The sequence below is a fragment of the Kwoniella dejecticola genome, chromosome 10, assembly GCF_000512565.2.
Source record: "Kwoniella dejecticola CBS 10117 chromosome 10, complete sequence".
In the NCBI taxonomy this organism is placed as follows: Eukaryota; Fungi; Basidiomycota; class Tremellomycetes; order Tremellales; family Cryptococcaceae; genus Kwoniella; species Kwoniella dejecticola.
Genome location: NC_089310.1, coordinates 541,825 through 563,441, shown reverse-complemented (window position 1 = coordinate 563,441; position 21,617 = coordinate 541,825). Strand labels below are relative to the sequence as shown.

Genomic DNA, 21,617 nt, shown 5'->3' with positions numbered 1-21,617 from the left:
ACGATCAACATCGAAAAATGCATATTGGATGATCTGATGCAGAATGAAAGCATCATCGACCGTACGAATCAGAGTACTCGCTTGACCAACTCTTATCACTCAGAGCTATATCTTCCTCTTCATCTTTTTTCTTCTCATCCGATTCGACTAGGTCTTCCGCTTCTTCATCCACAACCTCTTCCGACGCGCTTTCGTCCTCGGACGAGTGTCGCTCGTGATCGACGCTTTGGTCTGAATCGCTGGGATCGAACTCTTCAGGCTTTTCATCCATCTCTGCTTCCGTATCAGTTTCAGAGTCGCTAAGACCGCCTCTCGATTGATCCCCTCGATCAGACTCCTCGTCACTATCGGCCCCATCTTCCTGATTCGGATTATCAATCTACATTACAACGGAGTCATCTCAGCTTACAGCTTCTGACGGTGGTTTCTTGACTATAAGCTGACTCACCAAAGCTATGAATTGCTTAGCCACCTCATCCGTCTGATCGATTTCTAGTGCTTTGACAAACCAGCCTCGAGCTTGTCGAAGTGCAGCTGGATCTGCTTGAGGGGTGAATGCAGGAGGGGATGAAGCTCTCGATGACCCTGACACGGATGAAGACCTTCGGGTGTCTTGATGTTGAGTCCGGGATGACAGCTTAGTGGAAGCAGGTTGAGCGAGGTAAAACGATAATAGTCCTGCGTAGGTGTGCAGCGGACCAGAAAGTAGATAGGGGTAAGAAGATAACCAGCTATCAATGTAGTTGAATCAGCTGTCTGTAGAGGAACCCATCACGCAGCTGACTTACGTCTCGAGTTGGTCGTACGCTTGACGATGTTGGCCTGCCTTGATCAGATGAAGTACTAGAGCATGGAGTAACGAAGGTTTCTACCGTCAATTATACCAAACACCGGATCAGCTTGATATTGATAACGGTACAAGATATCTAATCGAGAGATCTAACTCACATCTTCCTCCTTGGCAAATACTCTTAGCGAGTTCAACCATCTCTGAACATCTTTACTCTTATCACCAGAACCAATAGTCGACTCATAACCCCCTGGTGCTTGTGCAGAAGAATCGCTTGAGAGTATCAGGAGACCCCAGTACCATCGTGATTTCCAGTTGACCTCACGACATCGTACCTGCGGCATCATTCGTCAACATGGGGAGGTGACAGTGGATTGGTGGATGTTACACTCAGCAGAGTTTACTCACGAGTATGGACCAAGCTCGTTTGGCTCGGGGGATATCACCTTTCAATAGACAAGTATGAAGCAGGTCTACCAAGTTCTGGATCCATTTTTTCCTTATTGACGGATGAATGAAAGCGGCGTTATCGTTTGGTCGGATGATCAATCGACTATCGTGAGGCATTCGGCTTGGGCTAGTCGTCCGACCCCAAAACTCATGTTGGGTTTGTCCAAGTGATCGATGCGATAAAGCAGAAGTAAGATCAAAGTTAAATAGTCGCGATGCAAGTGGGAAAGAACAATAAGGGGATTGTGAATGCCACAATAGGAAATGCCCGATAATCCCAATATCCTAACCTATTTTATTTTACCCTGGTGCTCCTTTTATCATTTTATTTTTTCAGTTTAGGTTGTACTGTAGGACCACGCGCCGTCATTGAAGATTTTTCATGCGAAAGTACAGGCAATTGAATTATAGAAACCAGAAAAACCTCTTCTTCTCTTTCTTCAAAAACACCTCCGGGTTAAATATACTTATAACAAGCTACCACCAACCACTTCAACAAGCGCCAAAACGAGTACTTTGTCAGCAGCAAGCGACAGAGTATCACCCAAAAGAAAACAACTTAATACATCATGTCCGAGTAAGTATCACAAGGCACTCGATCTTTGGCTTTGAGACTAAGATGAGATTTGGATGAATGAACGGATGGGTTGGATGGGTGGCAAGTCTTGCAGCGGTACAGAAGGAGGGCGGGTCGGAGCGTATCAAGGACTGGCTCAGACATGGGGTTCTCGGGTTTGCTTAAAGAGTTGTCTGCTTATCAAACGAGCAGAGGACGAGGGAATGGCCGGTGGCAAGATATTGACTTCTGTGAAAGGACAGAAAATGTAATAGCCAAAGCTGACATGTTGCTGCTTCTTCCTCGCAGCGTCAAAAATGAGACCGAAGGTGGTCTTGAAATGAACGGTGATCTCATCGAGTCCAACTGGAACCAAGTTGTCGACAAGTGAGTATATTTCTTGTCCCCCTCAATCATTTTGAAGAAAGGAACTTTCGGGGGAGAGAAAGGATGTCTAGGCTACGTACATACTGACGTACTCCTTGTCATAGCTTCGACAACATGGACCTCAAGGGTGACCTTCTCCGAGGTGTCTACGCTTACGGTTTCGAGAGACCTTCCGCTATCCAACAAAGAGCTATCATGCCCATCATCACCGGTAGAGACTGTATCGCTCAAGCTCAATCCGGTACCGGTAAAACCGCCACCTTCTCCATCTCCATTCTTCAAAGAGTGAGTCAATGGCTCGCAACTTTCCTGGTTGGGCGAATCTTGCAAAGCTGACGCGATCTTTCGCGGGATTGCGTAGATCGACACCACCGTCAAGAAGACTCAAGCCCTTATCCTTGCCCCTACCCGAGAATTGGCTCAACAAATCCAAAAGGTCGTCATTGCCCTCGGTGACTACCTCAACGTAGACTGCCACGCTTGTGTCGGTGGTACCGCTGTCCGAGAGGACATGGCCAAGCTTGCCGAAGGTCCTCACGTCGTTGTAGGTACCCCAGGTCGAGTATTCGACATGATCAACCGAGGTGCCCTCAAGTCCGACGCCGTCAAGATGTTCTGTCTCGATGAAGCCGATGAGATGCTTTCCACCGGATTCAAGGACTCCATCTACGACATCTTCCAACTCCTTCCCGCTGAAACCCAAGTCGTCCTCCTCTCCGCCACCATGCCCCCTGAGGTCTTGGACGTTACCAAGAAGTTCATGAGAGACCCCATCAGAATTTTGGTCAAGAAGGATGAGCTTACCCTCGAAGGTATCAGACAATTCTGTGAGTGACTGTTCAAGGAATAGTACACTATTCGCGTTTTCCCTTTCCATAGTCACGAGACCGATCTGACTGACTTTTACCTTCAGACATCGCCGTCGAGAAGGAAGAGTGGAAGCTCGACACCCTTTGTGATCTTTACGAGACCGTCACCATCACCCAAGCCGTTATCTTCTGTTCCACCCGAAGAAAGGTCGACTGGCTCACCCAAAAGCTCCACGAGCGAGAGTTCACCGTCTCTGCCATGCACGGTGACATGGACCAAGCTCAACGAGAAGTCATCATGAAGGAATTCCGATCCGGTTCTTCCCGAGTCCTCATCGCTACCGACTTGCTTGCCCGAGGTATCGACGTCCAACAAGTATCCTTGGTTATCAACGTGAGTGTCATTTCTCTTACCTTCATCAAGCTGTCTGCTTCTTGCAGAGGTACGACTAGGCACTAATGACGTCTCGTTCACGATTAGTACGATCTCCCTGCTTCCAAGGAGAACTACATCCACAGAATCGGTCGAGGTGGTCGATTCGGTAGAAAGGGTGTCGCCATCAACTTCGTCACTCAAGACGACGTCAAGATGCTAAGAGAAATTGAGACTTACTACAACACTCAAGTTGATGAGATGCCTCTCAACGTTGCCGATCTTATCTAAGCTTTAGGGATTCATCTACTCAACAATATAGCTAGACCGATCACATCATCGCCACCTTTATCATCATAGAATTTGATTAATTCTTTCTTCATCAAAACATTTCCCCCCAAGAAAATGTTTTATCTATCTTCTTACTCTTCTTGCTCTTGGTTGAATCGTCGTAGAGGTAAAAGACCTAAAAGGTTATGTGGAGGAAAATTAGCTCTGGTAGAAGAATCTCAATTATCACATACAAAAGATGATCGTGATTGTTCGTTCTTCTTCTGCTGTTGCTACTGCCATTATCACTCTCTATTTAGACAAGATTCGTATGATTCCTTATCTCTCAAAAATGGTAGATCCCTATGCTACATGATATCACAAACATTGCACCAGACGCATCTGTCGCGTCACAGGGTTGCGATCATATTTCACCTCATGAGCAACATCCATGACGAATGACTGACAAGTGCCGTCGATGGTTAAATTTGAAATTTGTCTCAGAGGACTCAGGATCATGAGAACCCTGTACCACGCCCACATTTTTGAATAGTGCGATCACTGAAGTGCTACTAGAATGATGCCGGTACGTCAGAGATGTGATAGATGCATCTAGAAGTACATATTGACCAACAATGGCTGATTGGATCGATGTATAAACATGGATATATATGTTAGATATAGCGGCGCGGTTGCAATTATATGAGGAATGTGGAAGCCAGGTACTCGTATACTAGACTAGCCTCTCATTTTTATCGGTCGAAGTACCTCTCGGCCAACTCCATGCAGATTGAGACGGTATACTTGGACTCGGACTCGAACTCGAACTCGAGGATTGCGTTATTCCTGCAGAGGAAGAAGCAGGATGTATACCTATACCTCCCTCATTATCAATCTCATCCTGCGTGACTTGACCAACGGGCCGTCCGGTCTTCTTGGCTATTCGTTCGGCTTTCATACGTGCCAACTCGGCTTTCACATCTGTGTGCGTCCGAGGGGGTTGCTGTGAACGAATAAACGGATGGGATGCAAGAGTGATCAGCTCAATGATCATGATGAGATTCTCGATTCGGTTCGGATCATTCAGATTCAGGTGGACGGACTCACGTATGTTGATTCATATGGCGGCCATAATATCTCTTTGTACTACACGCGACAGAACGTCAATATACCATACGCATTATACGATATAATGGTTTGAGGGCGAGTAATTATCATAGGACTGGATCAAAAGACACTTACAGGCTGAACATAGCTTTCGTACCTGTATAATCGAAGAAACTGATCAGCTGCATTTCTTGTCCTCATACGTCACTCGCGAAGTGCAGATGCCAGTAGTACATGCATGAGCATGAGTCCAGAGATCAGGTGCCTCACCATTCCGGATCCCCGAACTTGAACATGGCGTAGATGGGGAAAAACATGTAAAATCCGAATTTGAAGATTTCCACTGGAGTAGGAGTAAATTAGAGAAGAATCAGCATGCGAGGGGGATCACGAGGAAGGAAAATGAAGCACATACGATTCGGTCCGCCCATCTTGATCACTTTTTTATACCTGTCTGTCTGCGTGAAATGACTTAGCGTTGGCACGTCTTTAAGAGGATCTTATCGATCAAATGCACCTGAAGACGGTTTCCAACTTTTGCCGATCCGTTCTTTCGTTCGAAGCTCAAAGGCCATCCCAGATCACGTGAGCGAGCTTAGGACAAAGGGAATTCGCGGACGCGGTGATCGCCGCGGAATGACGTAAGCTCTCGTAAAGGCGTGTATCTTCGACGACAACACAGAATCAACAAAATGTTTGCCTTTTGAGCACAGGTAAATCGTACGATTCGGTCGCCGCGATAAGCAGTCATCGCACTATCGTTCAAGTTGAAAGACTTGCAACTACGCTGAAGCTATCTGCACAGATCCCTTCAAGGCGTGTTGGTGCAACATCCAGCTAGCTAGCCTGAAGAGCGATATCAGACGATGGTATCAACGCGTTCGGGGTCGAGTAGATTGCCCGAGGGAGTTGAGAAGGATGATAATCGGATAATAGTTGTGGTCACAGGAGCCAACAGGTGAGCTCGTCCTCCTTACTCGGCTGGTCAGCTCAAACTCATGCTCAGTCAGATCAAGTCATATTGATGCCTGTCTTTGGTAGTGGGTTCGGCTTAGGGATATGCGAACAGCTGCTATACAATCTCTCTCTGCCTCCCGGAACGCCTATACCAATATCGACCCCTCAACTTACCGCCCTCCCTCCTTCGCTCCGATCAACCTTCAATCCCGACGCAGATTCGAAACCTACCGAGGAGATACCTGATGCTCCACCGACGTTGACGTTGATCTTGGCCTGTAGATCTCGGTCGAAAGCCGAGTTGGCACGGGAGATCCTCTTGGAGAAACACGAGAAAGACCTTGCTGCGCGTCGAAAGAGGGGTGAAGCAGAAAGAATAGGATGGAAAGAGGGATTGAGGATAGTATGGGAAGGAGTTGATCTGGATAATCCCGGAGGAGGTAACGGGGTATTAGGGTTTTGCGAGAGGGTGAAATTGAAATACCCGCACATAACGACGCTTTATTTGAATGCTGGGATGGGGGCGTTCTCGGGATTAGATTGGATAGCGTTTTTCAAGCAGAATGTAATGGAAGGATTGCCCCATGCGCAGAGCCGACCGTATTATAATTATGAGATCAAGGGCGCGATGAGCGCTGATGGCGAGAGGGGTTTGGTATGGGGTACAAATGTCTTGGCTCCGTATATCATGGTGAGTCAATCAGCGTCCACCAGACCTCCTAGAACGATTAACACCGCCTCAGCGCAATGCAATCTTTCTAACAGGTACACGTAAGGCTTGGGCTGATCTAATCTGATTCCATCGATGTTGTCTAGGTTCGAGAACTGATAACGCTGCTGAGACGATCCCCAGAATCGTTACCGTTCCCACCGCGCATAGTATACACTTCATCCGTTACCTCGGCATTCGACAAATTATCATCGAGCCCTTTGGACGATTATCAATTGATAAGTTACGAGAAATCATACTCGGCAAGTAAACTCATGGGCGATTTGATCATGACCCAATTCGACCGGGAATATGGCGACCCACAACAAGAGGGCGAAAGGCCCGTCAGAGTATTTACGGCCGATCCGGGATGTGTATGTACGAATTTCTTTGCTGGAGGAATGGGTATGATACTTTGGTGGGCGAATGTCAAGTTCTTCTTCTACTGGTTATCTTTTTACCTTGTAAGCGTCCCTCACTCCGTCTCGATCCCTAATTACGCATGCAAACCTATACGTTGGGATGTATATGTAATTGCGAAATAGATGAGATAGGATGCTGATGATCGAATAATGGACGACAGTGCCGATTACTTGGATCAGAGGATCATCCAGTATACGCAGACCAAGGAGCTTTACCGATACTGTACGCAGCTTCCATACCTGACAAATACCTTGAGCCGGCGGCGAAAAACCCGGCGCAGAGGTTCGCAGTGATCAGTCGACGGTGGGGAGATACGAAAGTAGGCTATGAGGAAGTGGATAATTGGGAAGCGGGTGAAGAGTTGGGTAAAGGTTTCGTAGAGGCTTGTGAGGCCCATCGAAAGGAGTTTAGAAGACGTGAAGGACTCGAATGATCTGTACCCTACAGTCAGCTTACATGGTAGTCACTGTGACTGGGCTTGTGACACCATCATGCATGTCATACAATCTCATTCCGTCTGCTACTATACTGCATATAGTTCAGCTTAATTCTTGGAGGGTACCTTGGATGTACAACTCATACTTCCGCTGCCCATGCCACTTGTTCTGCATCGGTGAGCGTACGACGACCTGTTCTACGGCTCGAAGACCGCCCGGAAGCTTGTAGGCACAAGCGAGAGGTGATGTGCATTCTTGGAAGTGAGAGGTGATTCAGAGTGGTCGATTACAAAGGTTGAGATCACCGAGCCCGTGTGAGGCAAGAAATGCTGTACACAAACTTGGGAGCACGGCGAGCGCCGTCAAACCCACGTCACACGTCACGTCCAAGTCGACGAACATGAACCTCGCGTTATGCTGGTCTTGTAGTTGTGCAAGGTGTTATGATCCACCCATGCACTCTGACCGCACACGACTCAGTAACGCTCAGTGACGACCGCTTCTAGCAGTGTTGACCCCAGGTCATACCACGCAGGCAGTAACACGACCACCAGGCAGATCTTACTGCGGTACATGATAGCAGCTCAGATCTTAGGCCCAAATGGTACGTCTAATTCCGCTTTAAGCTTACAGCCTTCGCCTCCCTTGAGTGGAAGAGCAATCTATTCAGCGGCATTCGTACAGATCTTATCGTATCACGTCGGTAACAGGCACTGACATACACCTGGTTCATTGCACAGGACCACAACCTCCTCGTGTCCGAGTTACAGGCTTTGATAGTTGAGACGAAGAGACGGAATCCAGATGTCAAAGAGGTGAGTTCACGCACGCTTGCTGCACTCCAGTAGATCTGCCGCTCTGTACACTCAAAAAGCAAGAGAAGCAGAGCTGATGGTCCCCCCTTGTCTTGCAGGCGAGTGAAGCTGCTCTAGAGCTGCTCAAAGGAGGGGCATTGCCGCGAGAAAAGCTGCATGGTCAGTATATTTCGTCGACACCGGCAAGGCGTGACAATTGCTGACTGCAATTTGGCCTTCAGAGAACGCAGATACATTGCTCGAACCTATCACAAGAGGATGTAAGACGAAAGTAGCCAAAGTCATAGGCATCAGTATAGCTGCTCTGCAGAGATTGGTGTCACTAGGAGGGGTTCCAACCGTGAGTGTCAGCCGTGACCTGACACTCTATAGCCGAGGAAGACGACTTGGGATTGCTAGTCCTGCAAATGCTCTTGCTAATAATGTTATTTGTTGCACAGAGGAAACTTCCCGAAGTTCTCTCGACATTGTCCAGCGTAGCGAATCAAGCTGTCGATATCCAACTAAAACTCCTGCAAACTCTTTTATCCATCTTGACGCATAATAATGACGTACACGATGAAGTCCTGGGCAATGTGAGAATGTTTGATAACCTTGATGGACTCCGTTGTACACAGCTAATAGCTATCGTCAGGCTCTTCTGCTTTGTTTCAAGCTCCAGGACGCGAGGGTCTCGGTGGTATCCTCGACTGCAGCTGCAACTTTGCGTCAAGCTGTGATGTTGATCTTCGACCGTCTTTCCCTTCTCGATGAAGACCCCTCTACGACATCGCTGTTGCTTCCTACGGACCCACCGACGCAAGTGGAAGTCTCGCATTCGGCTTTGGATGCATACAACCTATTCTCGGATTTATGTCTCCTGAGTGCTTCGTCCGGATCTGGGTCGAGTTGGGGGAAAAGCGATACCGACCGCAAACCGACTTTGTTAAAACTCTCAAGTCTGCAGAGGACCTTTGGATTGGAATTGATAGAGAGTATTCTGAGTGGTTATGAAGAATCAGTGAAAAAAGTAAGCAATCTTGCCGCTGCATTGGACTTGTCTCGCCATTAAACCTAGTCTGACCATATTCTTCGTAGCACGCCGAATTGCTATTTTTGCTTCAACATTCCCTTGATCCGCTACTCCTAAAACTGCTCACAGAGAAACCGACCTTCCCGATAGCACTCCGAGTCCTTCGACTTATCTTCCTCCTAATTCGATCGTTCATCGATCAATTGCCTAAACAGGTCGAAATGTACCTTGCGACACTGATCAAGCTAGACTTGGGTGAATTTGAGCACAAAGATTCACACCAGGGCTGGTTGAGAGTATTGGCGCTAGAGATCACAAGAGGGTGAGTTGGACCTCCAAATACCGTTCTGGCCATATCACCGTCAATATCACCGTCCTCGGCTCACACAAGTCGTACAGGATCTGTGGGGATGTCACGCTGCTACAGAAAATCTATGGTCATTACGATTCTATCGAAGGCTCGCCCAAGCTTTTCAGCAAAATCGTGTCCTCTCTTTCGCGCTTAATCAACGAGAAACCAGTTTTGCTCGGGATAGGGACCCAAATGCACGGGTTGGGAGTGCCTCACATGGATCCCACCAGCCCCAGTACAAACCCTCATGCAAGTTACCTCGACTTAGGTATCGGGATGGTCAGCTCCGCTGCCAGTGCAGGTGTCAATACGGTAAACGCTATGATGGGAGGTCAAGGTGGAGGCTTGAGTTCTGCTTCTGGAGTCAAGCTGAGACTGTACGTCCTCTCACAACCACTCGGATCTCTCAATCTACTGAAGCTGATCTGGCTTCACGCAGCATCGAACAGCATGAAAAAGCTGAGGCACCACCAGTCCCCGAGACTTATATCTATCTCCTTGCTTTACAGTCTCTGAACGCGATTGCGAACGGAATCTACACGATCGTGGCGAGCATGACCACTCCGCCCGAATCTGTCAGGGCTGTAGCATCTTCCGCTTGGCCAGCTCTATTGGCAGCGTTGTCGTATACTATAGGGACGAATCTCTCCGACATCCTATTCGCTGAAGTCCTCACCGCTTTGCAGGACTTCACCATTGCGTGTGGCCTGCTCGACCTGAACACTCCGCGAGATGCTTTCCTCAGCACACTGGGCAAATATGCTGTTCCTCCCCCAGTCGTTTCCGCAATGCAGACATACATGGAGAACCCCAACCCCCCTCGGAATCCAAGCGTGATATCGGCAGATGCTTTGGGATTTTCCCCTTTAGGCGTAGGTCCGCCATCGAGCCCACCTAGCTTGTCAGACAGAAACCTCGCGTGTCTACGAAGCACAGTCAACAGCGCTCGCGTATTGGGACCGTCTTTAGGGAAAGCCTGGCATGATATTTTGGAAACCCTTCAAAATGCGAACTATCTTTTGGCGACGCGAAAACCTTCCTTGGGGCGACGACCTACTGTGCCTGACCGGTCGCCTCGAGGTCCCATGTCACCCGCGACTCCTCGGCCAGGATCAGGAGCAGAACAACCAGAATACATGCCCGAGATCCTGCAAGATCTGGATGCAGAATCGATTCAGCTACTTATCAACGCTCTTTTCGATTCGTCCCGAGATTTGCCCGATGAGGCCTTCATTATCTTCATAAGTGCATTATGCCAATTGAGTTCAGAAATGATTGGTGCGACCGGTTTCAACCCGCTGCTCGCCGATGTCGCCGATAATCTCTCCGCCCCGCCTACACCAAATCTCGCTCTTTCACCTGGGCATGATAGCCAACGGAGGCGGACCAGTGGTATCAACATCTCGCATAGCATCAAGTCTGGCGAACGATCGTTCAGTCTTGGGAAACTAAGAGTGGTATCGACGCTCAATCTGGATCGTATCGTCAACAAGCAGCCGGAGATAGGATGGACAGTCATTACAGAACACCTAATAGCCGTCGCTAGACACCTCACAGCGCCAGCGACAATACGTACCCAAGCTTCTGATACTCTAGGAGAACTGCTCTTGTCTGCCGTGAGAATTGGCAATGAAGATCGTATTCAAGACCAGGTCTTCGAAGTGTTAGGCAAACAAGTCAACGTGAACCCGATAAGTAACACATTATCCGCGGACTACGAGGTGCGATCGGCGGGATATCAGACTTTGAACCAGATTTTGGAATCCTCCGGGCATTCTCTCTCGGTTGGCTGGTCTACTATCTTCGCAATGCTGGACTCCATCTGCAAGGACAGACCTACAGACATCGCTTCTGCACCTATGGCGCCCTCAGAATCCGCCGGACAAACGCCTTTCTCGCCAGGAGTGGGGCTGGATCCTCGAAGACCCTCTATGATGCTCTCCAAGGGGAACTCCAACTTGGTTAGAATTGCTTTCCCATCTCTGCAGCTCATCTGCACTGACTTCTTGTCGGCCTTGGATCTCGAAGCGATGCGAGGCTGTATAACCTGCTTGGGGCATTTTGGCCAACAACTGGAAGATGTGAACATCACTTTAGCTGCTATTGGACTTTTGTGGACCGTCTCCGATGCAGTACAACAGACTCAAGCAGAGGGAGCAATGAATTTGTGGTTGTACCTCTTGACAGAGCTCATGGAGTTAGCCAGAGACTCAAGATTGGAGGTCAGGAATAGTGCAATGCAGACCCTTTTCAGGTGTATAGAAATTTACGGGTCCGGTCTCACATCAAACTTGTGGCTGGACGTGTTCAACAAGGTCATCTATCCATTATTGGACTCGACCGAAGCTGGTGGCGATGAATCTTCGGTACTAGCTCTCACATCCGTAGGAAACATCTTCGGGAGCTTCATGATCCCGATCACCAAGCTTGACTCCTTCGCCGACATATATCAACGATTTTTGGACAGTGTTAAGAAGGCGTGGAAGGATCAACCCGGTAATTGCGCTACAGCAGGACTCAAGGCTCTGGAAAGAGCACTTTCGTCGATGAGTGGGGATCGAGCAGATGCAGCGCTAGCCAAGAAAAAGGAAGTGGTGCTTAACAATACTTGGCAGACATTTGTGGAGATTGGGGACACCATAACGGACGGCTCTGCTTATACTCAAGATAACCTTTTGAATTTAGTCAAGATTGGTTCACAACTTCATGACCAGATACCTTCGAGCGATGTGGCAAAATTTACCCAATTATCGAGTATACTGAGATCGATCATGACGTATACAAATTCATCAGACTATCGACCGGACAAAGACATTCTTTCTCCACTTCAATCTTCCATCTCGACTCTCATGGCCGCTTCTGAGCGATTTTCGACGAGTCAGAAGCTGAATGATCTAGCAGAATTCACTTCACTTGCTTACTTCGCTTCGGGAGAGCCGCATTCAGCTGGACCATCGACGGGAATGGGTACGGGAACAGGGGTCAAATTGACATATGTCGGATTGAGTAAGTGGTCGATGCCTAGAATGGTGGATATATTAGGCAAAGACATAAAAGGAAAAGGGAAAGCCAGGGAGATCTATGAGGATGGTGTGATTGAGAATGTCTTAGGGGTGAGTTTGCAACATCCTCATTGTTTGTTTTGGGGTCGTTGTGGTAAGATCAGACGCAATTCTGATCGATAATTCACAATTAGGCTTACTCGATACCCATCAAATTGAAGTACGATTGTCCGCCATCAAACAAATTTGGGGAGGATCCACCGCTATGGAAAACTGTATGTTACTGCTACCCGGGTAATATGAAGGGTATCACTGATGTAGCAACGATCTAGGCCATGACTACGTTTGTGAGCGCCTTGGATATTGTGATGGACACGCTAGACACGGAAGGTGAGCTGCTTCTCCCCTAACTATCGGATCGGGCTGACGCTCCTGCAATACATACAATTCTGTCAATGTAGATATAACCCTGGAGCGTTTTGAAGCTATCTGGAGCCAAGTCATTGAAGTGTTCAGCGGCATACTCCTGGCGGACAGCTCGGAGGGGGTCAGCCCCGAAGACGAAAGCTTCGTGATCACTCATTTGAATCACCTACGATCGGTCATCCTACCTCGATTGGGCGATCCACGAATACCGGTCCGCCTAATAATCCAACTTTCCGAATCGCTGCGTAGGGCGTCATTGCTCTATCACTTCGACGTACGCGTCAACGGAGGCACGACAGCACCTGCTATACCTGAATCACAAGAAGAATTGCGTTATTGGGCACTGGAATTACTGATTTCCCTGTCTACGCGGAAATCTACGCAGACCGACGCCGATGAGAAAGAGAAGAGAGTGGCGGCCATATCTGCCTCGGCACTTATCAAGCGATTCGAGGAGACTCTGAGTAGATGGCTGGACGATCAGAGGCTGAGAGGGAGCTTACCTTTTGGTCGGTAAGTCTAGCTCGGCTCATTTTCAAGCGAATCATCTCACCCGTATCTTCTCGTTCACCCACACGATACAATTCATTACTCGTGGATCTGCCATTATTTGTGGATCTGCCAACCTGTCGAGTAGAAATGCTTACTCATCTGCACATGCTGTAGCGTGAGGGAAGAAGAGATTTTATTCGTCCTGCGTCATTTGGCTACGATGCACGTGTGGCGAGGTAGCTTGAAAACGGACAAGAAGGGTATGTGTTGTATCGACTGATCGTGTTCAATGGAGTAGTAGACTGACAAGAGCAGGCTGACTTGTGATGCCTTTCGAGCAGGATCAGAAACCCTTGCTGCTATATACGAGAAATCATCCCGATCCCATCTATTCCACTTTTATCCTTCCCTCTTGCAATTCAGCTTTTTGCCCCATACGCCGTCGATGTGGATCTTCCCTTCAGAACATGCCCACTTGTTCGGGTCGCCTACTCACCCGCCAAATGGTCATCAAGATCTCGACTCAAACAACATACAGAACGGCGCGAACGGGGATATTGACGAACAAGAAATCGATGCGGGTGACGGTGGAGACTTGATAGAAGTGAATGCGGGAGAATTGGCTAAGAGGTGCTTGGAATTGATAGGCGAAGAATTGGGATTGGCCAATTGAGAAGTCTTCCCATGGGAGGACGATACATACTCTATGGATGATGACGCTGCATAGATCTATGAAATATGGACATCATATACCGATTCACATCACAATGATGCACGTTCGAGCTTACTAATGGGGTCCAACGGAATCACACGACCAAAGGCATTCAACCTTGTCGTTATGTCAGTCTTGTTTTCTAGAGGGGAAACAAAGCCAATTCGCGTGTCGATCCTTCGTCTATCCTCTGCCTTTACTCCTGAAGATTGGCAAATCTGCGCTCAAACTGACTCCCAGTCTGGTCGAATTCTGCTAAATATCATTTGGCACCCAAATGGAATCGACCTCAAGGTCAAAAGGAATCAGCTTGAGGGAATGATCGCTCCAACTCCAATATCCTTCTTTTCGTGCGGGCGAGCGAATTGCCTGAAGAGGGTTTCTTGGTGTTTTGCCGTGAGCTATTCCGCTTGCGTTCTTCCTTCTTCCGCAAGTAGTATCTACGCTCTAGATCGACAATGCACATGAAAAAGCAATCAAATCAGCTCGACGTCTTTGTATGCCAAATTTTTGGAAAACAACTGATGCCAGGAAAAAGCTGACGGACTTCGTAACCTATCTAGGGTGGCTTGTCCCTCGACTCCCCTTTCTCGCGGAGCCAGATCGAGTAGACGATCATATTCATCCTGCTCGTCATATGACAAAAAGTCCCAGCCCGGCACTTCTTGAACATCCCTTGATACGTCCGTGTCTCTTGTCGGCTCAGTACTGAATGTTTCTATATGGTCGTAGATAGGCTGTTCGAGTTGTTGATCCCGACCACGACTGATTGTGTCATAGTATAGGGAGACAGATGACCCAGGCGAGGCAGATAGCTCGTACGTATCGAAAGCCAGTGGAGTCGAGCCATTGTGAGATTCAGAATTATTTGGAGTCAGTGCTGTGTTGCCTGGATCGAATGGATCAGGCCAAAGTGCCGTATCAGCGTCGAGTATGGAAAATGTGAACCTATCATATGTATCAGAGATCAAAGTCTGGTTTCCAACAACAATTTGAGACATTGCGGGCGCATCATTGTTGAAGAGTTGGCCAGGTTGTCCATAGGCCTCGCAGTTACCTGTATACTGGTCAAATGGCTGTATGGTGTCACCATACAAGATGTGATTATCTTAATTGTCTGTCCCCGCTAATGCGCTGTCTGGTGGAACTTGGTTTTGCTCGTCGACAGTTCCTTGTCCTTGATGATGAGGCTGACTTGTGTAGCTGAACCTCGTACCCTCAGACATCAAGGCGGAGTTGTCTTCGAGACATGGTTTTGTCTGCTGCATGGACTTAGCGTTCCTAGGTACACTTTGCCCACTGGCATAGCGAGCTTGATTGAGTCGCTCTGCAACGCGGAGAGTGTAAGGATCAGCGCCTGGACTTGGACCAGGGGCCGGACCAGATAGGGCGCATTCGACGGTACAATGGGACGACAGTGCTTGGACCTACGACGAAGTTTCTTGATCTTAGCTCTGTCCGCCTCAGTTCTACTACTTTCAGGTATGCTTCTCAATTCCTCCAACTCCTTCCGATTGGCCATTTGGCACTGCTTAGATCGAATTCTGCGGGCCAGCTTGACTTGGCTCTTTGCTATCGAGAGGTCATGCAGCGAGGCGTCCAAGTGACTCAGTGTATTGTCTGAGCCGTAGGCCGCGATCCCTCCGGAATTGGCTGTCGAGCAGTCCGGTGAGGGCTGCGTCACGCTCAGACCGTCTGGTCTGGACTGACCGGGTATTCGCGCTGGAACATCTGAGCTCGAGATTGTTGCTGTTGTCGTGAAGTCCGGTGTGGCGACTGTACTCGAATCGTCTTCATGCCTGATAAATTCGTCTACCCACGAATTGTCTTGATCGTCGAGAGTAGAGTATGGTGGATCATCTATTGAAGAGGGACCGGAAGGGCACAGTCGCTGAAACATTGGTCATACATTGGACGTTAGTTGTCAAGGGTGTGCTGAGTTCCTTCAAATTCTCCTGAGAGATCAGTTGCACGACTCACCATTGTGAAGTCATAGACGTTACTGCACGTCGGAGAGCCTTCTTCAGTCTCCATATCATCGCCAATCCACATGTCCGACTCCGCACCAAACGTATATGCAATCAGATCATTTACTTGGGCATGACGCAAAACAGGATCATTGGGGGCTTGGTACAAGGTGTCATCTGTGGCACTTATGATCATGATCTCTCAAGTCTGTCTGAAAGATGTTTGTCGCAATGTGTACTGATGAAATCGTGGAATGACTCTTCTAGCTACCGAGTGAGCGAATTTGATTTGAGTGATTGTATGGAACGGTATCATGCTGATGGAATCTAGTTTAGGTCAGCGGGGTCAATAGTGAAGCCCGCTGTCTGATGCGGGATGAATTTTCATAACGGATGCATGTAAGAGCACGGAGAAAGGAGGTATGTGTCATAATCTCAGCGGACAACGAAGGATATCGCTCAATGCACTACGACCGCGATCCTGAAACCATTGACGGTATACAAAGAGGAAGGGTCTATCATCTTATATTCCACCAAGTCGACGACATAGAGACGGGGTCGTAACGAGACGGTATATCGGGCAGTCAGTGAGTAAGGAGGATACGGCGCGGTATGGTATTCAATCTCTGAAGAGGGACCATGACCCATACAGTATCGCTTTTTGAAGCAGTTCTACAGAACGAAACCAGTCTATGTCTGGACTAAAACGCTTTGGCTCCTTCTAATAAGTCAGACCATTGTCTTGACTCCCTAGCCAAGCTCTCAGCATTCTCAGAGAGCATGGCCGAGAGCGCGATAAGAGCAACGACCCTTTTCTTCCTTTCGCTTTGTCGGCTTTGTTCCCCCTCGATGTCTCTCGTAGTATTCGCATACTCCTCTTCGGATGTTATATTATAATTACTCTGTGTACTGTCCTGCCTCCCGTGCATACTGGGTCGTCTTGGTCTAGACATGGAGCTCTGGCTGGATGTCTCTCCATCATCTGTTTTGGCATGCCCTTCGTCGTTCGCGGCTCTCTGCCACTCGGTCCGTCGAATGTCCAAGATGAGGGTCCGGGCTTTCGGACCCGCGGCGGTACTTGGGTCCAGCAGATCGGCTATCTGCTCCGTATCGGGGAACAGGGAGGTGCGCAATTCGCGACACATCTGACCGTTCGGATCAGGTCGACCCTAGAATGATAGGAGAACAGGAACAGCTCGTATCAGTATCGCCCATTCGAGTGGCGAGGCTACAGTGATAGGCACGTGGATAAGACACACAGAAAGGTGACCTACCAGCTTGCTTAGTATCTGCCATTGTTTCTCCTGGTCAAATGTATCTTCAGCGTCCTAGTCATAATGACTAGACGATCGAGCCGGGTCATTGACATTCAATGATGAGTCAGTCGTGCTCATAGTGCTGAAGCTTGCGACTCGTCTAATAACTGAGGGGAAAAAAACGGTATTGAAGGCGACTTCTGCCGAAAAACTCATTTCTATATTATACAGCAGACCTCATCAAATGGTCGACTCAGCATTGCAAATTCCAGGAATTGCAATGTACTTGACCTAGACACTTGCCAACTATACTTCTGTGTTGAAAAGAACGACCAATAGCCCGCATGAGCTGAACAACAGAGGCGAACGATCCCTTGTCATCACTCCATTCCAACAAAGAAACGCCAGTCGAGCTCCGCATAGAATGACGTTGATGTCGAGTTATGACGCATCGCCGACGACTCTGTCAGGCTGCCGATCAATTCATGCCCTCAGCAAATTGCGCCCCCTTGATGATACAGCATTTACGATACAACGGGTGATGCATGACATGATGTCTCCGCTGTTCCACACTGCGCGCTTTTCGAGATGTAAAATATTCGCTACAAGGTAATTCGGGATGCTCTGCGCTCCCAGGACCATTAGGACGAGATCGCTCATTTTCTCTATCCAGCTCCTCTTTGTTTCTTGATAGCATCCATCTCCTGTTTTCTCTTCTTGAACAGTGAATGCTGATCTTTGCCACTGACTCCAGCTCGTTTATTCTGTCTATCTTCTCTCATATATTCCTTACTGCAATCATGAACACCAAAAGCCTTATCAGCGATATTCCTCTTCTTTATATCAAGTACGACAGGATGAACTCACTTGACGGATTTGTTCTGTTCTCTATAACTCAAATTCTGTCCACCACTCAAATGTTCAAGCGGCGCGGTAAATCGTTGTACAGCTGGCATAGCACTAGCATTCGATAATGCAGGTTGCGTACCAGCCGGTCGTTTCATGTGTTTACCGTTGTTCAATCGCATGTAATGATCAGCAGTTTCAGCCGCTGCGTCACCCGTGTTCAACACCTCTTCAAGTAAAGATATCTGTTGAGCTTTCGTAGGGAAGACTAGGTTGGGCATCGATTCTAAGCCATGTAATTCGGTAATTACCTTGAATGCGTATCCCTGTACCGCAAGTCAGCTGCTGCCACAACGACGTATGGATGCTTTGCTCAGCTCACCTGATCGATCAAAAATCCCTGCCTCTTCGACGAATAGTACATCTCTTGAGTGTCTTTCGATACCAGTGAGTAGAAGAATGCATTGAAGCCTTCGTCATTCCTTCGTTTGGCACGGAGGATCCGACCTAGACGTTGTGCTTCTTGTCGACGGGAACCGAAATGGGAGGAAATCTGAATTAAACAGGTCGCTTCCGGTAGATCAATCGAGGTATCTCCGACCTGGTGGAGACCGTCAGCTCGGTATGTGGAGCTCTGATACAGTTGATAGCTTACCTTGGACAAAAATATCGTATTTAGTTGCGGGTCATGTTGAAACCTTGACAAAATCCTCAGACGTTCTCCTTCTGGTGTACCACCATGAATGAACGATTTTCCAAGCTTTTTCGCGTATGCCTGATGCGCAAGATGAGCTGATGTTCCTCAGGTCTCGAAGCCTTGGCAAAAGTAGCTCACTTCGAGGGCAAACACATTATCCGAGAACACAATGACCTTATCCCCTCTACTTTCGTGGTAGTTGATCAGGAACTGGGCCGCCTGTATTTTATTCGGGTTCATCGCATGCAGCAGTATCCGCTTTCTGGATGGATTCCGCAAATATTCTCGGTAGAACTCCGGTGTCATGGGACACCATACCTCAGCACACTAGCAGTAAAGTCAGCTAATCGAGCTCTGGGACAACCGCTAGGATAGCTGACTTACTTGTACAGTAGCGATATGACCATTCTTCGCCAAATCCATCCAATTCGCCTCATACAGCTTCGGTCCAATCAGATATCCCAAATCGCCAATTCTGTCGTCTTCTCTGACCAGAGTTGCTATGACAACGTATGTGAGCTGGCCATACCTTAAAATAACGAAAGCAAGGTATAGCTCACCTGTCAATCCTAGTTTAGCATGCACCTTGAAGTTGTTGATACACTTCCTGAACATGTCTGCAGGGGCGACGTGCACCTCATCAAGCAGCAGGAAACCCCATTCTCTCGATCTTAGGAACTGCATCATCTTCTCGGCGTCGTGAGCCCGTTTACCGGTTTTGGCGATCATCGAATAGGTGGATATGACGATACCGGCTGGAGTGGTGAACTGCAGAGCGAGAATCAGCTAAAAATCATGAATTTCAAACAGCTGACCAACCATTTCTTTTTCTCCCTGCGTAAAAGCACATATCTGCCTTTCTGAGATGTTGGAGAAATGTAGGAATTGCTGTTTCCACTGAGCGACAGACACCCTATGAACCGATGGAAATCGTCAGCATAGATAGGAATATTTTCGGATGCCAGCACTCACGCAGAGGTACACAGTACTAAAGCACTCTTCTTGATAGTACAAGCAGCCGTGATGCCAACCAAAGTCTTTCCCGCACCACAAGGCAACACGATGACTCCGGATCTAGCTCGACCGTTACCGAACATCTTTGCTAGCGACATCTCTTGATATGGTCGGATAACAGTCATCGGTTTGAGCTGGATATCCAGGTTGGGGTTTACCGTATCATTCCTGAAATCATATTCTTCCAATGCTGGTAGATCGATATCCTTGCAACGTCTTCTGACCTCTTCCATCCTTTCCCCAGACACTTCGAACGAATGTACCGCATCATCCTCATCGTCCATCTCATCGGCTAAATTAAAGGATCAGCAAGCTTCTCGGTGGTCTCTGCGCAACAGATAGCTTACCTTCGCCGATTCCAATGACAGCTCCAAGAAGTGCGTCATTGTCCCTGTTCTGTTGTCCTATCGCGTCCGCTTCCAATTCACCTCGTTCTGCACGCCGTGCTTCTTCCGTACCTGGAATAGCGTAATCTCTTCGGGGTCTAGCTGTCTGCTCTGCCCCGAATACCGTAGGCCCAGCTTCTATCTCTCTAGTAACTCTACAATCTCGAATCACCTCGTCCGTCATCAGAGTCTGCAGAAATTCGGGCACACTGGTCTCCAAGAAGTATCTGTTATCCTTCAAGACCAATCTGACTTTTCCGAAAGAAGCAGTCCACTCTTCTATTCGTGCGGTCAACTTCATCGAAAGAGGCGTTTTCGACAATCGCGATAAGACTTCTATTATGACTTTGGTTTCCAGACCGATTGACATGGCCGAGTGTAAAGAGGGTTTTGTGATTCGGTACTCATGCACCAGTGAAGGACTGTGCCATCAGGTCAGCTGAAGGGTCACTCGAGTGGACGCTGCCTTAACAACTGACCGTGAGACAGGCTCAGCAATAGCGACCAGGAAGTCTTGAGCCTGTTTTGCGAAAGGGGCGAAAGCTTCGACGATGCTGATCAACCCCATGATCCAATCAGTAAGACACAAATTCACAATGCAAGACAGGACAATGAAGGGTTAACAATACATACATATTCCCTTTGTCATCCACCCATAGCGGTCGAAGCGCATGATCAGCCTTGAGAGGCTGATTTGATAGATCTATGCCTCGTTTGCCTATCATTCCATCGAAATAACCTTCATCGTCCTCGTCCGCTTCTCCTATATCATCCTCTTCTATTGGTCCATCCGCGGGATGGGCTGCTCCGACATCTCTCGCGCTCTGCAAAGCCCTGAGATTGATCTTGATCTTCGGTCCACCGGCTTTCGGCCCTCCCAGTACCTTCTTTGACCCTCCTGCGGCTGGACCAACTTTCCGCCTTGGACGAGGAACGTATTCTTCTTCGCCGGACGAGGGGTCTGACTCGAAGAAGTCCAATGACGAGGCCGGTGAAGGAGATCGACTCATCTCGGAGATCCGCCAGCGGGACGAGACACAAAGGGGGACGAGGTGAACGGAGTTGCGCTTTCCTTCTCCTGCACGAGCGAAAAAGAGTGAAGAAGAGGATGAGAGAGAGGAGTGTGGTCTCGAGCTGAATTATATGTTAAGGGTGAGAAGGATGAGGTCAGCTAAACGGGTGGGATCTGGGTGGCAAATACACTGGAATTGATTCCGTCATGCCTATATTCCTCAGGAACGGTCAAAACACGTGGTAACATTTTTGACGTTGACTTTGGTCCAAAGATTTCATGCCCACTTATGTGTTTGTCACTTCTATAGTTGAGACTGCACAACATAGCTCGATCTAGCAAAGAAAGAGACAGTAAAAA

General features: G+C 48.3%; 9 protein-coding genes across 9 annotated transcripts; 3 read left to right on the top strand and 6 right to left on the bottom strand.

Moving 5' to 3' along the window:
* Positions 1-52: 52 nt before the first annotated feature.
* Positions 53-1,357, bottom strand: I303_107742 (uncharacterized protein; the record flags this gene model as incomplete). Its single annotated transcript, XM_018411011.1, has 5 exons — positions 53-379; positions 449-731; positions 789-868; positions 949-1,125; positions 1,199-1,357. 5 exons carry the CDS (start codon positions 1,355-1,357, stop codon positions 53-55), a joined length of 1,026 nt encoding a protein of 341 aa, XP_018259679.1.
* Positions 1,358-1,809: 452 nt separating this feature from the next.
* Positions 1,810-3,656, top strand: I303_107741 (ATP-dependent RNA helicase eIF4A; the record flags this gene model as incomplete). The annotated part of the gene is made up of 6 exons (XM_018411010.2): positions 1,810-1,817; positions 2,106-2,183; positions 2,288-2,468; positions 2,545-3,010; positions 3,097-3,386; positions 3,474-3,656. The coding sequence occupies 6 exons, from the start codon at positions 1,810-1,812 to the stop codon at positions 3,654-3,656; spliced, it is 1,206 nt and encodes a 401-aa protein (XP_018259678.2).
* A 712-nt stretch (positions 3,657-4,368) lies between these two features.
* On the bottom strand, positions 4,369-5,173 carry I303_107740 (uncharacterized protein; the record flags this gene model as incomplete). Its single annotated transcript, XM_018411009.1, has 5 exons — positions 4,369-4,638; positions 4,743-4,781; positions 4,878-4,899; positions 5,013-5,085; positions 5,158-5,173. The coding sequence occupies 5 exons, from the start codon at positions 5,171-5,173 to the stop codon at positions 4,369-4,371; spliced, it is 420 nt and encodes a 139-aa protein (XP_018259677.1).
* A 435-nt stretch (positions 5,174-5,608) lies between these two features.
* On the top strand, positions 5,609-7,264 carry I303_107739 (uncharacterized protein; the record flags this gene model as incomplete). Its single annotated transcript, XM_018411008.1, has 4 exons — positions 5,609-5,700; positions 5,784-6,390; positions 6,516-6,872; positions 6,992-7,264. 4 exons carry the CDS (start codon positions 5,609-5,611, stop codon positions 7,262-7,264), a joined length of 1,329 nt encoding a protein of 442 aa, XP_018259676.1.
* Positions 7,265-7,841: 577 nt separating this feature from the next.
* Positions 7,842-14,040, top strand: I303_107738 (uncharacterized protein; the record flags this gene model as incomplete). The annotated part of the gene is made up of 14 exons (XM_065969655.1): positions 7,842-7,946; positions 8,009-8,083; positions 8,182-8,242; positions 8,305-8,423; positions 8,524-8,658; positions 8,718-9,092; positions 9,161-9,417; positions 9,495-9,824; positions 9,887-12,560; positions 12,644-12,724; positions 12,782-12,839; positions 12,911-13,388; positions 13,542-13,627; positions 13,709-14,040. 14 exons carry the CDS (start codon positions 7,842-7,844, stop codon positions 14,038-14,040), a joined length of 5,166 nt encoding a protein of 1,721 aa, XP_065825727.1.
* A 334-nt stretch (positions 14,041-14,374) lies between these two features.
* Positions 14,375-15,080, bottom strand: I303_107737 (uncharacterized protein; the record flags this gene model as incomplete). The annotated part of the gene is made up of 2 exons (XM_065969654.1): positions 14,375-14,526; positions 14,627-15,080. 2 exons carry the CDS (start codon positions 15,078-15,080, stop codon positions 14,375-14,377), a joined length of 606 nt encoding a protein of 201 aa, XP_065825726.1.
* A 108-nt stretch (positions 15,081-15,188) lies between these two features.
* Positions 15,189-16,131, bottom strand: I303_107736 (uncharacterized protein; the record flags this gene model as incomplete). The annotated part of the gene is made up of 3 exons (XM_018411005.1): positions 15,189-15,406; positions 15,511-15,970; positions 16,060-16,131. The coding sequence occupies 3 exons, from the start codon at positions 16,129-16,131 to the stop codon at positions 15,189-15,191; spliced, it is 750 nt and encodes a 249-aa protein (XP_018259673.1).
* Positions 16,132-16,747: 616 nt separating this feature from the next.
* On the bottom strand, positions 16,748-17,191 carry I303_107735 (uncharacterized protein; the record flags this gene model as incomplete). The annotated part of the gene is made up of 1 exon (XM_018411004.1): positions 16,748-17,191. The coding sequence occupies one exon, from the start codon at positions 17,189-17,191 to the stop codon at positions 16,748-16,750; it is 444 nt and encodes a 147-aa protein (XP_018259672.1).
* Positions 17,192-17,967: 776 nt separating this feature from the next.
* Positions 17,968-21,255, bottom strand: I303_107734 (uncharacterized protein; the record flags this gene model as incomplete). Its single annotated transcript, XM_018411003.1, has 12 exons — positions 17,968-18,094; positions 18,170-18,474; positions 18,531-18,749; positions 18,804-18,923; positions 18,984-19,172; positions 19,230-19,345; positions 19,406-19,613; positions 19,665-19,758; positions 19,818-20,151; positions 20,207-20,667; positions 20,725-20,799; positions 20,879-21,255. The coding sequence occupies 12 exons, from the start codon at positions 21,253-21,255 to the stop codon at positions 17,968-17,970; spliced, it is 2,625 nt and encodes an 874-aa protein (XP_018259671.1).
* Positions 21,256-21,617: the final 362 nt, after the last annotated feature.